This window comes from Penicillium cataractarum (genome assembly GCF_028827025.1).
Source record: "Penicillium cataractarum strain IBT 29864 chromosome Unknown utg000005l, whole genome shotgun sequence".
NCBI lineage: Eukaryota > Fungi > Ascomycota > Eurotiomycetes > Eurotiales > Aspergillaceae > Penicillium > Penicillium cataractarum.
In genome coordinates, this window is record NW_026622741.1 from 4,352,221 (window position 1) to 4,367,146 (window position 14,926).

Below are 14,926 nucleotides of genomic sequence, written 5' to 3' on the forward strand. Positions count from 1 at the left end.
ATTACCCTGATTTCCCTCCCTTTTCCTTGTTCTGTCTCCCCTCCTATGACCGATCCTTGAATGAGGTCTTGCTACGTTCATGCCTTGTTGCAGACTAGGTAGACCCGCACAGCATTGGGCGTTGGATGTGGAGTCTTCGGGGCCATCCCGTCTTCCTAGATCGCCGACGAGATCATGCGGATACGAAATGACTGAAACGAGAGATGAAGTCATCGTTATGAGAATTTGTTATGGCTGCGATGACTATGTCCGGACGTTCTGCTAGATACCTTTTCTCTTTTTCGGTCCTGTTCCCTCTCCACTTTCCACTCTGGCTCAGTCTTGTTACGTGCTGCCCCGTACATCTCTTCTCTTCATTTGGTCACTTCATCTTGCCCGTGCAGGTCATGATGGTGCTCATGTGTCATGTCTCTTGTGTCTCGTGTTTCTTGAATATAGATTGAAATGCAGTCTTCATTGACAGACCGATTACCCTTATCGAGGGGTATTTTTGTAGTCGATATGGAGCATGTAGATATACGGTTCTCTTTCTCAAGTGGAGCAAGCAAAAGCACAGGGCAGGGTCAAGGTTGTCAGTAGCTCCACAGCCCAAATGATAGTACTCCGTAGTTACATAGTGGAAGAATGCTGAGATACTTCACTGCTCCTGTAGGCCATTGATAACCAAGTCAGGGGGTGGTAGAACCATTGAACCTTTTTATAGATACTCCCCGTATGATCGTGGATGGTGTTAAGGGATATGCGAGGTAAAGGCGTCCATAGTTCGAGACTATTAGCTGTAAGGGCTTTAAATAGGCCGCACTAGACCGAAGAGGGCCTGTGCAGGCCCACGAGTGAACATGTGCTGATGGTTGCCATGCTGGAAGATACTTATTCATCAGTGGAAGGAGTAGTTATGTACAAATTTACTGGACAGACGTTTAGAGTACGGAATACCCTAGATACCTAGTTATATCTACCATATGTATGTAGTCACTACGCTGTCAGGATGTTCAATTCTACACTAGGAGGACCGGGTGGGGAAAGGAAAAACCGTTTCGCGATCAACATGCTTTTCTACTAAACAAATGGGAAAACCGTTATGCGATTTACACAAGTTAGGGACCCGAAACAATATCAGGACTACACGAAATTATAGGAAGCTCTGTACTCCATATCATTTATTGTATAGTAGTAGATCTCGTCCTCTTAATCAACCCTTATAACTACGAAACAACCCTGGAAGGGTGAGACATGGACCCCAGCCATTGGCGTGGCAGGAAATCCAGTGGCGCAGTATGGAGTTAATGAAACCCCTTCAAAGGGCACGCCCAGCATGGAAATGAATCGTGTTTCATGAATCTCTCCCTCATAACCACTTGATTACCCCGGTCGCTAAACCTTTGAAGGGTCGTGACTTACTCTCGTGACCTGTATTTCAAAGTACGTTGGCTTTTGGTTTCTTCCCGCTTAGCCCTCGTGCCCGACCCTGTACCTTGGAGAATCTCGGGGTAAACACACCCCCCCCCCCTCATGTTATCATGTCGACTACGACCACCTCGACGTTCACGACTACCACCCTTGTTGGAATACCGTCTGCAATGAAGAATGGCATGACCTTGTCAGAGAAACAGTGTCCGACGTGTGGAGGGAACGCCGACTCTCATGATGCCATGGCGTCGCATCGTCGGATCCAGGAGTTGGAGGGGCAGGTACAGGCTTTAACTGAGCGCGCGGCCATGACTGGTAAGTAGGAAGATTAGTCCTGGGGATGCCATGCTAGTGGATCGCAGAGCAGAGCGTATCGGCTCTGTGGATTTCTGTTCAAGAGTTCACCTTGATCCAAGCCGCTGGGTGTCTTGATTCCAAACATGTTTTCGCTGACCGACTCTTTGCCCGCCTCACAGCCAACAAGCTCGCCGACTACGAAGACGAACTACGTCGTCTGCGCTCATCCCAGTCCGCCCATGAGAGGTCGCAGAGTAATTCCTCTCGACCCTCGTCCTCGTCCCTCACCGCAAAGACCCTATCCCCGACTCAGGCTACAGGGTCACCCGATGCGACGTCGCAAGCTTCGCAACAAAGTCACAGTCGCCTGTCTACCCTGACCTCTCTCCTCCCTTACCGCCGCGGTAGTGCAGCCACTCCTGCCACTACCCCCTCCGCCCCTGCCGCTGTCCCAACGACCCCGACGACGCTCGTCACTCCACTCCAGCACCAAGCATCCCCAGCTAGCAGCGACAACGCTTCCGAACTGCAGGATGCGCTGACCCGCGAACAGAGTCTGCGGAAGGCCGCCGAGTCGCAGCTCTCGCAGGCGAGCACGGAGCTAGAAGAGCTCACGGTGCAGTTGTTCAGCCAAGCAAACGAGATGGTCGCGCAGGAGCGCAAGGCGCGCGCAAAGTTGGAGGAACGTGTCGCGGTGTTGGAACGCCGGGATGTTGAGAAGCGGACTCGACTGGAGAGATTGGAGAAGGCGATGGCACGAGTCGAGAGACTGAAGGCTCTGGTTAACGTATAGGCCTTATACTGCTTGGCCGTGTCTTGTTATTTGCTTTATTGCGTTATGATTGGGACGATCTTGGGTTTATATATCCCCCCTTTGATGACGAACACGAAACTTGGGCGTCTGGCTTGGATGGTTGGGTCTTATTTTTTTTTTCCTGTTTGTGATTCCCTTTGCATTCTGGGGTATTGGGGGTTTCTTTTGACCTGGCGTTTTAATGGATAATTGGAAGGGTTATTGGTATCTCTTCCACAGATTGATGTGAGAATTGCAGTTGCGTCATCTTGAGATTGCAATCGATCATGTTCGATTTCTTTGTCGAGAGTTGTGGTTGTTCAAGGTGTAAGGTGCATGACGTTGGTTTGAATTTGGAGTAGATCACGTTTTTGCTGTGTAGCTCTTGCGTCATGCATGATATGCCCCTCGAGATATGAGGAGTCGCATTCGCAGGCCGGAGATCTCACAGTACTTGAATGGGTGACCTTAGCCACTATCCAAAGGCTAGAGTTACACCCACTCGAGCCGAGAAATAATAGGCAAGCCGATATCTCGGCCGCCGATCGGCCGGCTTGAGGTTGGACCTTCCCAGGCCTACGAGGTGGAAACGTGGAAACGAGATCCGGTGGGCTTTTAAGAACCCCACTCAGTCCCTGCATGCTTTCTGCATGACATCTGATAGATTAAGAGAGCTCTGCTTCCACCTATCACCTCTTAAAGCTTCTCTCTCTAACAGTTTGATCAATTCCTCACCTTGAAAGATGCCAATTGGAATCGCTATTATTGGGAGTGGTGAGTACTGCAGCTTCTTCGCCACTTGCCAGTTTTCTTTTATAATAAGTTCAGCTAACGTCGACAATAGGCAATTTTGCCAAAGAGCAGCATTTGGTACGTCAATAACCCCCTTTCCTCCCAAATGTGGAGTCTTTGGCTAATGTATGATATAGCCTGCGGTTAAAGCTGCTGCCGACCTCCAGCTCAAGGCCATCTACTCCCGGTCCTTGAAGTCGGCCCAGACTCTGGCTAGCGGCACGTCAGACGTCGACCTCTACTCGGATGACTCCGGTACTGGCAAGTCCTATGATGATTTACTAGCCCGTTCAGATATCAGCGCTGTAATTATTGGGTACGTCATGTAGCCTCTGCACCAATCACTCCGATGACATCCGGGTTATAGGCTGATCGAGAAATACCTGGAAGCCTGCCCATCTTGACTCAGCCCGAGTTCATCAAGAGGGCTCTTACTGCGGGCAAACATGTTCTTTCGGAAAAGCCCATTGCTAAGGATGTGGCTACAGCCCGGGAGCTTCTGCAATGGTACCAAACCAGCATTGATCCTATCAAGACCACCTGGGCCGTGGGCGAGAACTTTCGGTATATGACCAAGTTCCTCTTCGCAGCTGAAAAGGTTCGGGGACTGGGCAGAGTCCGGCATTTCCGAGTCAACGTCCACACTCTGGTGCAAAAGGATAACAAGTATTACTGTAGGTTGGCCTCATCCCGAGTGGAACGCGAAAGGAGCAAGCTAATACCTGACCAAACACGGCAGTGACTTTCTGGCGGAAAACTCCAGAATATCAAGGAGGATTCTTGCTGGACGGTGGCGTGCATATGATTGCCGGCCTCCGCTTGATTCTTGGTTCAACGGAGCATCTGACTGCGGTCTCGGCTCAGACGCAACAGTTAAAGGATTACCTCCCACCGGTTGATACAGTCGACGCAGTTGTCCAGACAAAGTCTGGTGCTACGGGTGTTGTTTCCCTGTCATGGGGGTCAGACTTTAACGACAACTGCTTCGAGTTTGCTTGCGAGAAGGGTGTGGTGACGCTGCACGGTGACAACGTGACTGTGAATGGTGCCCAACACTATATCGAGTTTGATGGCAAGGGAGTTGTCCCTGAGGTGGCGGAATTCGCGTCGTCTATTGTTAACGGTCGATCTGTTGCAAAGAGACAATCACCAGAGGAAGCGTTGGCGGATTTGGAGGCGTTGGAACAGATGTTGCAGAGTGGTAAGACGAATGGGGACCGAATGATGCTTCATTTCCAGGTTTAGGTTTAATAGGATAGAAATTTGTTACCCGCAGAAGAAAGATTTCCGCTCATTTCATTAATAAATACGTTAAAGTTGTGATCGAGATCATCCCGTATACTTCGTAGCTGCCAAGCTGGAGAAGACATCCGAAAGGGGAAGTCTTGGCAGGGCTTAACCCCCATCAACCCTACCGATGACATAAGCACCACCACAGTCGCTAAAGTCCCCCAAAGCGCACTAGTGTGGACCGCCCACTCGTCCGCGCCAGTGCGAAGTTTTCGAGATTGACTACGTTCCGAATCGACAACTATCCAACGCCCGGCGAGACCCTGCAACACCGCCAAAGTGAGTCTCACTCCTCCTCTCCAACCCGTCTGCTCCAACCATACTGACGATTTTTTCTTCTGTCTTTCAAGATGGTCGCCGCAAAGAAGCATGTCCCCATCGTGAAGAAGCGTACGTTAACCGATCGCCCGACCCGTTTGGATTCTCCCACAACCCCTTCCTTCCGGCCTGGATAGCATCGCCCTTCGACCGACCGGTACTTCGAGAAGACTGTTGAAACGAGGAAGAGATGAGAAAACTTCTGGATGATCATGAAACATTGGGGGAATGTCGGTGTTGTAGAGAGATATCGAAATTCTCTCTCCAATTCGGTCGAAGGGCAATTGTTATCCGCACAGGCACTCGAAGAACAAATCGACTCTCTACGACAACGATGGCATATATTTGGATGGAATCTAGGAGCTAACGTTGCCTCGCAACAGACACCACCCGCTTCTTCCGCCACCAGTCGGACCGCTTTATGCGTGTCGGTGCCTCGTGGCGCAAGCCCAAGGGTATTGATAACTGCGTCCGTCGCCGTTTCAAGGGTGTTATTCGCATGTACGATTCTCTACCAAAATTCCAGATCACGAATCTGGATTTCTCTCGCACGTGGACTTTTTGATTGACCGAATCAAATTTTAGGCCCAAGATCGGTTATGGCTCCAACAAGAAGACCCGCCACATGATGCCCTCCGGCCACAAGGCTTTCCTCGTCCACAACACCAAGGACGTCGAGCTCCTCCTGATGCACAACCGCACCTACGCTGCTGAGTATGTCAACCCGGAGAAAAAAACCAGTGGACTAAGTCAACCAGTCCACGTCCACTGGCAAATTTGAAATTGGGAATGCACTATACTAACCCACCACTCAACAGGATCGCCCACGCCGTTTCTTCCCGCAAGCGCGTCGAGATCCTCGCCAAGGCCAAGGCTCTCGGTGTTAAGGTCACCAACGCCAAGGGCCGTGTCACCACCGAGGCTTAAATGGAATGAACCCCAAAAAGTTCTATATCCTTTTTCTTTTCGGTGGGGGAGCAGGAGCACGAGAGGGGTCGGGGGTTTTTGTACGGTCGTGATACTATCTTTGACGATCACGAATTTCAAGAATTGTGCATGGCATACCGTGTGCGGCTCGCGCTTGGTCTTAGTGCTGGGCGGATAGAGCAAGAGAATAAATCTTTCTCTGAAATGACAAACAAAAATTGCAAAATCTTCTTTCTTGATACTGTTTTTATGTACACTGCATTGATGAGATACATCAAGGATTATTCATGTAATGGGAGAGGATGTTTCGGATTGAGGGCCTTGAGGTGTGGCGTAGAGCATTACCCCCTTTACCTTCAATAGGCACGGTATGGACAAGATAGGCTATAGTTGATGGCTTGGGTAGCTTTCCATTCCTGCGATACGACTAAATCGATCGACATTGAAGTTAAGCCGCTTAGAATAATGCCAAGTTGCCGCGCCGAACTATAAGCAGTTTAACCAGACAAACCAACTAAAGCAGGGTAGCTAACAATAAAACTCCGTTACTGATAGACCTAAATTCGACTGCCTAAAAATTCTAAAACCCTTTTTTTTCCCATGACGCAGGGTTCTCCTCGAACGACGCAACCCCTAATTCCCAATTATCCCGCACTGCCCCCCCCCCCCCCTTTCGATGAATAATATTCTTGGAACATGGCATCAAGAGAGTTGACTGATCGTCCCGACCCACCGAGAATCCCGGTTTGATTCTCATCCCATCCACTTTCCAGGGGCCCTCGTGGTAACCTGCCAGCATGCGCGATGCTGTAATAAATGCCATTGACCCTCTACCAGAATGATTCAAGGCCAAGCTTTCCATGACAATTGAGGAGTATCCCGAAACTCCCGACGCGATGCCGATCCATCTCGACCGATTTTCTTGCCGCAGATAGAGCAAGATAAAAAAAGAATACACCATTCGTCCAGCCATCATTACTTTCTTGGTCAATCAGAGCGGTGCCACATGCGAGGTCTGGGCCAATGTCAAGTCTCCAACCGGTCAGCCCCAAAACAAGGCTCCACCACACTCTGGGTCTGTCTCTCAGTCTCGGTCCTGTTGACGGTCTGACTTAAAGGGACCTCCTGGGCTGGAACGAGCTGATCGGAGAGACAGAGAGTGACACGGATCTTTATAATCTTGATTCTCCACTCCTGGGGGCCATGGAGAATCGAGGGATTCTCTCTTCTCGCTCATTTTCCCCCCTCCCTTCCATCTCCTCCTCCCCTCTCTCCCCGCACGATGCTCGCCCTACCTGCCCGGTATGGGCGATGGGTGCCGATTCTGGCCCCAGTGACTCTTATCCTACTCTTCCTCCACCTAAACGCCAGTTTGAGCACGCGAAAGGCACAAGTCATTCTAGAGCCAGAACTCAAACCAACAACAAATAATGAAACCGACTCTACCATACCCGAAGATACAAATACAACCCCAAACCCAGAACCAGAACCAGAAACACCGACATCCCAACCATGCCGCCCACTCCCAGGCATCGAAAATGTCTTAGTGATAATGAAAACGGGCATAACCGAAGCCCAGGACAAAATCCCAGTGCATCTCCGCACAACGTTACGCTGTATCCCCCACAAACTCATCGTATCCGATTTCGAAGAAGAAATCGCCGGCATCCGCACACACGACGTCTTCCGTAACGTCAGTGAAACGCTCCTAACGAATAGCGACTTTGCCCTATACAACCGAGCCCGCGCCGGTGGCCGCGATGCCCTCACCCAATCCGACATGACAAAAGTTGCCAACAGTGCAGCCGGAATGCCGGACAACCCCGGGTGGAAATTGGATAAATGGAAATTCCTCCCCATGATTCAAGAAGCAAGGGCGTATCGCCCGGATATGCAGTGGTACGTCTTTCTCGAGGCGGATACGTACCCGTTTTGGCCGAATTGGCTTGCCTGGCTGGACCAGTTTGATTCGTCCGAGAAGTTGTACCTGGGGAATCAGATGCAGATTGGGGATGTGATTTTTGCGCATGGAGGGTCTGGGTTTGTCTTGTCGCATGCTGCGTTGCATGCGGTGGCGGAGTATCATGCGGGGCAGGTTGATCGGTGGAATTATTTGACGGAGACGCAGTGGGCTGGGGATTGTATTTTGGGGATGGCGCTTGGTCAGGTCGGGGTTGATTTGACTTGGTCCTGGCCGCATGTTACGACTCAGTCGGTTTGGGAACAGGATGCGTTGGGTGAGGCTTTCGGGAAGATGCAGTGGTGTTATCCTGCTTTGACGTTTCACCATATGACACCTGCGGATATTGATCGTCTGTATGAGTTTGATCGGAGGTGGTTTTCTAACGTAAGTCCTTGAGACTGGGTTTATTTCCCCGAGGCTAGTATCTTTCGCTAACATCTGCTATTCAAGGAAAACAACACTTTCCTCTTATACAGCGATATCTTCCGCAACTTCATCCGCCCCATGCTCGCCGATCAACTCGACAATTGGAGCAACTTTGCCAAAGACGAAGTCAAGCACGAACCCGAGAACCCAACATCCGAGCCCGAATCCATCAACCAATGTGCCGAACGCTGTGCCCGAACCGCAGGCTGCCTCCAGTACCGCATGGATGCCGACGGTAAATGCTACACCTCAGAATGGGCCTTGAGAGGTCTTCCAAGTCCCGGCGTATGGTCGGGAACAATGATGTGGCGCGTTGACGCTGCCATACAAAAGAAGGGCCACTGCGAGGAGCCCATGTGGGTATTGGAATAAGTGGGTTTGAGTTGGAAGTTATTTTTTTTTGCGTCGCATATAGATGCCTGGGATTGATTTAGATACATTATTGGGATGTTTGAGGTGCATTGAGCGAAAATGGGGTTTACATGGGAATTTGTTTAAATTGGAGTTGGAGTTTTGGGGAGGTTGTTGGGTATATAAATTGTTTTGACCTGTGAAGATTCAACGGCGTCTGCTTTATTCTGGAATATATCAAGACTACCCGTGGCAGATATAAAGTTTGATCTGCACATAGAAATCTGAAATCTGGATGTATCCCTCGAGGTGGTTTGCATAGGTACCCACTTACGATGTCTATACTGACAAGGACGATGCTACCTAGAACGACCTCGTGGCCTGGGGCATACTTCCATGTGCTTTCTCAATGATACACTGCTTGGAATCCATGTACTCTCAAGAATATAGTGTTCTGTGGAAGCCCTCTGCTCTCTTAGCGCTTATACCGACAGTAGTGCTTACCAGCCACGTCCTCATACACCATCCCTCCCTCTTGGCATCCCTAAAGACAAGTCTACATGGAGAGACCCTAGACTCTGGAGGACGACACTGGCAAAAGAGACGAGTACTCGATGCACACAGGGCTGACACACAAGAATAAGAAAACCTCGAAAACAAGACTACCATAAACAGCATAATTCTATAGACCCTTCCTCCTAGGTCTATATCACTCTCCAACCCAATCAGCAGCCTGCTCCCAAACCTTCTCAAACAATCCCTCCCCATTAACCTCCGCCATAAACATCAACTCCACCCTCTTAGCCTCCTGGCCCGCCATCCCAAGTGTACACAGCAACCTCGCCGCAACCCTATTCTCCTCCTGCATAAAGAAGACAATATCCGACTCCCAAGTATGACAGTTCGCGCGGAAAAAGGCGACTTTCTCCACGGCGCGCTCGAAGTTGGTTTCGTCGCCCCCCGCCATGAACCGGATGTAGTCGGGGGTTATGGTTGATTCGCAGTCTGACCGTGCGTCGGCTGGGTTGCCGGTGAAGATTTTGTCGATGAAGGATTTGAATTCTTCGGGAGTCATTTCTTTGAATGCGGGCATGGTTTTTTTGGTAAGGTTCTTGAAGGGGTGTTTGAGTGTAGAGTTGGTAGAGAGGAGTATAGAGAGGAGAAGGGAGGGGGTGCTTATTTACTAGATATATATGGAAGCAGAGTTTAGTGTCAGCTTACATCTTTCTAAACTAGGTAAGAGTTGCATGAAGTATTATCATTTACTTTCAGCTGAAGCCAGCAACTGATCCTGCCCGGTTGTGTAGTGGTTTACCGCTAGGTGACTAGTAGCCACTTCGGTGGGTTCGGCGACGCAACTGTTCTATGGAGCAGGTGCGGACGCCGGCGGGTGAAGTTTTTTTAATTCTAACTACGCTATAGGATTTCTCCTTTTTAATATCTTTTTTATTATACTTTATTTATATCACTTTAATCACTGAATCCTATAGAATTTATAATCTTTATTTAAAATATTTAAAATGGTAATCTGGTGGTGTTATTGTGTGTTGTTTATTAGATGCGGCATCGATGTGAAGTCGTGGGCTAGACATGGAGCATCGTGATGAAGTATATAGGGAGCGAGAGATCAATGGCGAGAGCGACTCTTTGCAAGATTAGAACTTTGCATATGATATTCGCTTGAGCTCCCTACTTCACCCCATTACTTTGAACATGTGAGCACACTTTATATGTACGGCATATCAAAGGTTGACTCGAATGCTGACGGCCCCTCGTTGATGATGAGGCCTCCGGCCCCCACAAGTCTTACGTGCGTCATGGAAGACTTGTTGAGTTCTAACGGTGGGATATGTTATGCTCTATTGGTTTGTTCTCATTACTCGAGACTGCGGGTAGAAGTAAGAACATCTCACTGGTAAGCCTGAGCTGACAATGCTCTATCAATAGCCCATTTCATGCTTGAGTTAAAGTCAAGGTAGACAAAGCACCCGGTTTTCGCTGTCTATACAGAGTGCAAAGATATGGTATCATGAACCAGAAGCTTTTAAAGGACGTGAAATGCAAAGAAAACACAAAATGCAAAACCCAACCAGATTGTATAAGATCATCTACGGGTTTGAAGGGGTTGGTGTCTCCGTCTCCTTCGCCTGCGGAACAGCACCATTCAAACCATGCCTCGGGTCTGAGAAGTCAACCATTCCAACACCAGTAACAAGAACCGTACTGGAAATGGGCTTTGGCTGCTCATTCTCATCCTCAACGCCAATCTCCGGAGGAACGGTACCGTGACCAATCACGATCTCCTCGCTCTCTGGAACGGGCACCCAGTCTGGGACTTCACGAGGGCCCTCTGATCCGGGAGGTGGGAGACCCCAGGACGGCATTGGACTGCGATAACCCCAGTCGCCGTTACGATCAGCGTAAGCAACGGCGTGCAGGAAGATACCAAGCTCGTGAGGGCCCGGGTCCGTGTACAGCTCCGTTTGGCAGACATCACAGAACTTGCCGGAGAGACGCTCACCCTTGCGCTTCTCGTAATCCTCCGAGGCAGCTTGCTGCTCCCGGGACATGATCTCCGCTAGAATAGCCGGGTCGGTACCCGGGGGAACATTCGGCGCAGCGGTCAAGTGAGTGCGGTATGAGACGGTGTCGGCAACTTCCGTCTTGCCCATGCGATGGAGTCGTTCCATGATTTCATCATCACGTTCACCACTGGTCTCGTTGCGGCCAAGCTCTGGTCCAAAGACGCGACGGTTCGAGTAAATCGGGTCATTGGTGATAGGATGACCCAAGAACTGGAGGTGCACGCGAATCTGGTGTGTCCGTCCAGTCAAGGGGAAACAGTGAACAACACTGTAACCCTCGTCCTCGTTGGCGAGAACGGGTGGAGGAGTCTCCGCGCGATCCCCAGCTGCAGCGTGCGTCTCGGCGGAAGCAACCGCAGCCTGAGGAGGATAATATGCCAGACGACGGAACTTGGTCGTGGCCGACTTGCCCGTGGCCCGCACCCGGTTCAAACCCAGCTTCGGACTCACTTGCATGATGGGCTGGTCGCAGACCACCACGCCGTCGGGGAATTTGCCCTTAACACGGGCGACGTACTCCTTCTGGACGGTTCGCGCCATCAAAGCCCCCGCCATTTTCTCTGCACCCTTGGGATGCTTTCCAATGAACATGATTCCCGACGTCAATCGATCCAGCCGATTGCAAGGTCTAGGAATCCAGTCATGACCTCGCTCTGCGCGAAGAATCTCAACGACTGAGTTGTAGTGGTAGCGACCCGCAGCGTGGACGGGCACGCCGGCCGGCTTATCAATGACAATCAAGTCATCATCTTCGTGGATGATACCAATCGGAGCGCTGGTCACGGCGGGTTCGTGTCGATGGGTGGTATGGGAGACGACCTGGCCGTTTTTGATGATGGTGTCTCGGCCAGCAGGCTTGCCGTTGACGCAGATCAAGCCGTTGTCGAGTGCGGCCCTCTATTAATGATTCTATTAGCTTCAAGCACAATTGTAACCCTTCAACGGCAGGATATAATCATACATAGTACTCAGGCGCTCGGTCTCGGAATTCAGAGGTAAAAATGTCCTCCAACCTCTTACCCCGCCATCGCTCCTTGCAGTTCGTATTGTAGGTGTAATGGTAAGGTCGGACACGACGCAGTCCGCGTTCCATATAATACGGCGCAGGCCACGGATCGCAAGGGGTAACAAGCACATCAGGGGTCTTCTCGACAGGGTCTGGAGCAGGCACCTGCTCGACGTTGACGAGGGCCATGCAGGGCGGTGGGGGCAGGGGATATTTGCCTCGCCGCAGCAGATAGGCCGTGATTCGAGGTGAGGGAGCCAGCGAGGATGGCGGTTGTCAGGAAATCGAGTTAACGATTTGTCTCTGGAGCTGAGTTTTTTCGGCGCGCGACGAAGAGGGTTGCGCTGTTGAGGGTGGCGGATAACAAAGTTTGGGCGGAAGAAAAAAAATTGCGATTAGCGTTTGATAAGGCCAGGCACAGGAACCCAGTTGCCCGCTATGGGAGTGTGAGTAAACAGTGTGCAATACGAGTTGATTGATAGGCGGGATTGATTATATTGTGGGTATAGAGTTCACTAGAGACATTGCCATTGATTGGACATATTCAAAAATACCTCATCTATACTATCAATAGACTATTGTGTATTCGATCATCTTGAATGTCGAAATTCAGATGCTGCGCTGATCATCCGCTTACCTAATCCACAGCCGACCTCGGTCCAAGTTCCCCGAGGCTTCGGAGATGCCGTCGCATGGAGATCGACTACCCCAGTGCTCATTGTTCCTTTAGAAACCGCTGGACGGATTCTGAAGTTGAACCTCTTGTCAATAACCCCAGCATCATTTCATACACATACAACAATGGCATCTTCAGACATTCAGGCCAAGAAGAGCCGCAAGCGCAGTGACTATGGCTACCACCAAGTACACCAGACAAGATGGTACTTTACCTCCCCCCTCCAACCTCATTACTACGAGCCAAGTCCTATGTCAGCTAACATACTATATAACTGACTAGGTTCGATAACGACATGTACGCACACCTAAACAACACAGTCTACACCGCCCTCTTCGACACCATCGCAAACGCCTATCTCATCGAGCACTGTGGCCGAAACCCCTTCAGCGTCAACAACCCCACCCCCAAAAGCACCCCAGGCCAACCATCCAACATCACCATCGGCGATGACCAAATCGGTCTCATCGTCTCTACGCATTGTGACTTTTTCGCCTCGGTCGCCTTCCCGGATGTATTGGATGTTGGACTGCGTGTTGCCAAGCTGGGCTCGTCGAGTGTTACGTGGGAAGTTGGGGTGTTTCGACAGGGCGAGGATGATGTGAAGATGGTGGGGAATTATACGCATGTTTTTGTGTTGAGGGAGACGATGCGTGTTGGGAAGGGGGGCATGGTGAAGGAGGTTCGGGAGGGTTTGGAGAAGTTGCTTAATTCGCCTGGGGCGAAGTTTTGATAGGCGGGGTTAGGTAAACTTTGGTAGGGAGTAGATATCAGCTATAAATGTGAGACGATTTCATATGCAGATGGTGCTATGAGTGTGTACCCGGTATGCATAAGAATGCAAGATAAAGCAAAGTCTGGTCTAGATGCGCCGATTGGGTTGTACATCAGCTGGCACTTAAGTCACGCCGTAGTAAGATATGGGCAAGGTCGATCGAATATACTATAGATAGATCAATCGTACGAAGAAAGATTTTCAAGAGATTGGGTCGGTGTAACCGAAGCGAGGTTGAATTTCCCTCGTCGTGTAATTGTTCATCACATCAAATCTATGGAATGCGCACTCCTAGGGGATCATCCCCGTTCTCCAGTGCAAATCACTTGAAGTGATTCAATGAAAAGCAAAGTCTAATCTAATAAATCTCTATGACCATAACCAAAACGAACCATCATTAAACGGACCCGAAAGAGAACATGAGTAATTCCGTTAAAACATCAAGACACTTTTTATGGTAAACCGAAAACATTGACACGCTTGAACGCTTCCCGAAGCCAGTACAAAAAAAGAAAGCGTTAACAGGTAAGCATTTGAAACGAATACCATTTGGAAGTGGTACATAATAGGTTGTTGCTCGTGTGAGCAGTTCAATCGAACTTGCCAGCGATGACACTGCTGCACCGAGACACGTTGGCACTAGTGGGAGGGGAGGCACCACGACGCATGGTTTCTCCATCCTCATCAAGGTACCACTTAGGATAGGGACCGGGGATGAACCGTCCCTGGGCATCCCAGCCAGCGACCCAGTGGACGCCGTCGTCGAGAAGGAAGAAACGGAGCTGCTCGGGTGGACTCCCCTTGTGCAGCGGAGCCGAGAACCAGCGGCAGCGACCTTCGAGCTCGGTTTCGAACATGTATCGGTGGAGGATGCGGCAGTAAACGAGAGCAGCGGGGACCTTTTCATCCTCGTCGGATCCATCACGCCGGATAAGATGCCAGCCCCGACCGGGGAGGAACTTGTAGGTTCCCGGAACGGGGCTTTCCCAGTGCTGTTCGCGATTCACGTTGCCATCAATGCGTTCGCCCTTTTGGAACCAGTAGGATGGGCAGCACAGGGTGCGCAGACAGAGGAAGAGGTTGGGGGCCATGGCTTGGAGATGGTGATATGATTCAAGAAAGAAGGCGAGCGAAGCTGTGGGGAAAGAGTCTCAATAGACTGCCCAAAAAGTAATTGATGTAAGAGAGGTCCGAGGGGTATTGGACAAAGCGCTGAAATGCAGAAAGATCGAGAGGACGAGACCGATGCTATAAGTGGACGTCCATGGTGACAAATATTCGAGATGAATCAGTCGAAATCGAGTTTTTGAAATGTGT

At 50.3% G+C, this 14,926-nt stretch overlaps 8 protein-coding genes across 8 annotated transcripts; 5 read left to right on the plus strand and 3 right to left on the minus strand.

The window, feature by feature from the left end:
• Positions 1–1,520: 1,520 nt before the first annotated feature.
• N7496_007258 (uncharacterized protein) lies at positions 1,521–2,500 on the plus strand (the record flags this gene model as incomplete). The annotated part of the gene is made up of 2 exons (XM_056700187.1): positions 1,521–1,725; positions 1,887–2,500. 2 exons carry the CDS (start codon positions 1,521–1,523, stop codon positions 2,498–2,500), a joined length of 819 nt encoding a protein of 272 aa, XP_056555600.1.
• A 743-nt stretch (positions 2,501–3,243) lies between these two features.
• On the plus strand, positions 3,244–4,537 carry N7496_007259 (Gfo/Idh/MocA family protein; the record flags this gene model as incomplete). The annotated part of the gene is made up of 5 exons (XM_056700188.1): positions 3,244–3,274; positions 3,345–3,370; positions 3,430–3,608; positions 3,683–3,966; positions 4,032–4,537. The coding sequence occupies 5 exons, from the start codon at positions 3,244–3,246 to the stop codon at positions 4,535–4,537; spliced, it is 1,026 nt and encodes a 341-aa protein (XP_056555601.1).
• A 241-nt stretch (positions 4,538–4,778) lies between these two features.
• N7496_007260 (60S ribosomal protein eL32) lies at positions 4,779–5,855 on the plus strand. The gene is made up of 5 exons (XM_056700189.1): positions 4,779–4,861; positions 4,933–4,972; positions 5,284–5,401; positions 5,486–5,614; positions 5,719–5,855. The coding sequence occupies exons 2-5, from the start codon at positions 4,933–4,935 to the stop codon at positions 5,825–5,827; spliced, it is 396 nt and encodes a 131-aa protein (XP_056555602.1). The 5' UTR covers positions 4,779–4,861; the 3' UTR covers positions 5,828–5,855.
• Positions 5,856–7,109: 1,254 nt separating this feature from the next.
• Positions 7,110–8,588, plus strand: N7496_007261 (uncharacterized protein; the record flags this gene model as incomplete). The annotated part of the gene is made up of 2 exons (XM_056700190.1): positions 7,110–8,174; positions 8,241–8,588. The coding sequence occupies 2 exons, from the start codon at positions 7,110–7,112 to the stop codon at positions 8,586–8,588; spliced, it is 1,413 nt and encodes a 470-aa protein (XP_056555603.1).
• A 688-nt stretch (positions 8,589–9,276) lies between these two features.
• N7496_007262 (uncharacterized protein) lies at positions 9,277–9,660 on the minus strand (the record flags this gene model as incomplete). The annotated part of the gene is made up of 1 exon (XM_056700191.1): positions 9,277–9,660. One exon carries the CDS (start codon positions 9,658–9,660, stop codon positions 9,277–9,279), a length of 384 nt encoding a protein of 127 aa, XP_056555604.1.
• Positions 9,661–10,675: 1,015 nt separating this feature from the next.
• Positions 10,676–12,347, minus strand: N7496_007263 (pseudouridine synthase family protein; the record flags this gene model as incomplete). The annotated part of the gene is made up of 2 exons (XM_056700192.1): positions 10,676–12,049; positions 12,114–12,347. The coding sequence occupies 2 exons, from the start codon at positions 12,345–12,347 to the stop codon at positions 10,676–10,678; spliced, it is 1,608 nt and encodes a 535-aa protein (XP_056555605.1).
• A 612-nt stretch (positions 12,348–12,959) lies between these two features.
• On the plus strand, positions 12,960–13,567 carry N7496_007264 (acyl-CoA thioesterase; the record flags this gene model as incomplete). Its single annotated transcript, XM_056700193.1, has 2 exons — positions 12,960–13,039; positions 13,117–13,567. The coding sequence occupies 2 exons, from the start codon at positions 12,960–12,962 to the stop codon at positions 13,565–13,567; spliced, it is 531 nt and encodes a 176-aa protein (XP_056555606.1).
• A 632-nt stretch (positions 13,568–14,199) lies between these two features.
• On the minus strand, positions 14,200–14,700 carry N7496_007265 (uncharacterized protein; the record flags this gene model as incomplete). The annotated part of the gene is made up of 1 exon (XM_056700194.1): positions 14,200–14,700. The coding sequence occupies one exon, from the start codon at positions 14,698–14,700 to the stop codon at positions 14,200–14,202; it is 501 nt and encodes a 166-aa protein (XP_056555607.1).
• Positions 14,701–14,926: the final 226 nt, after the last annotated feature.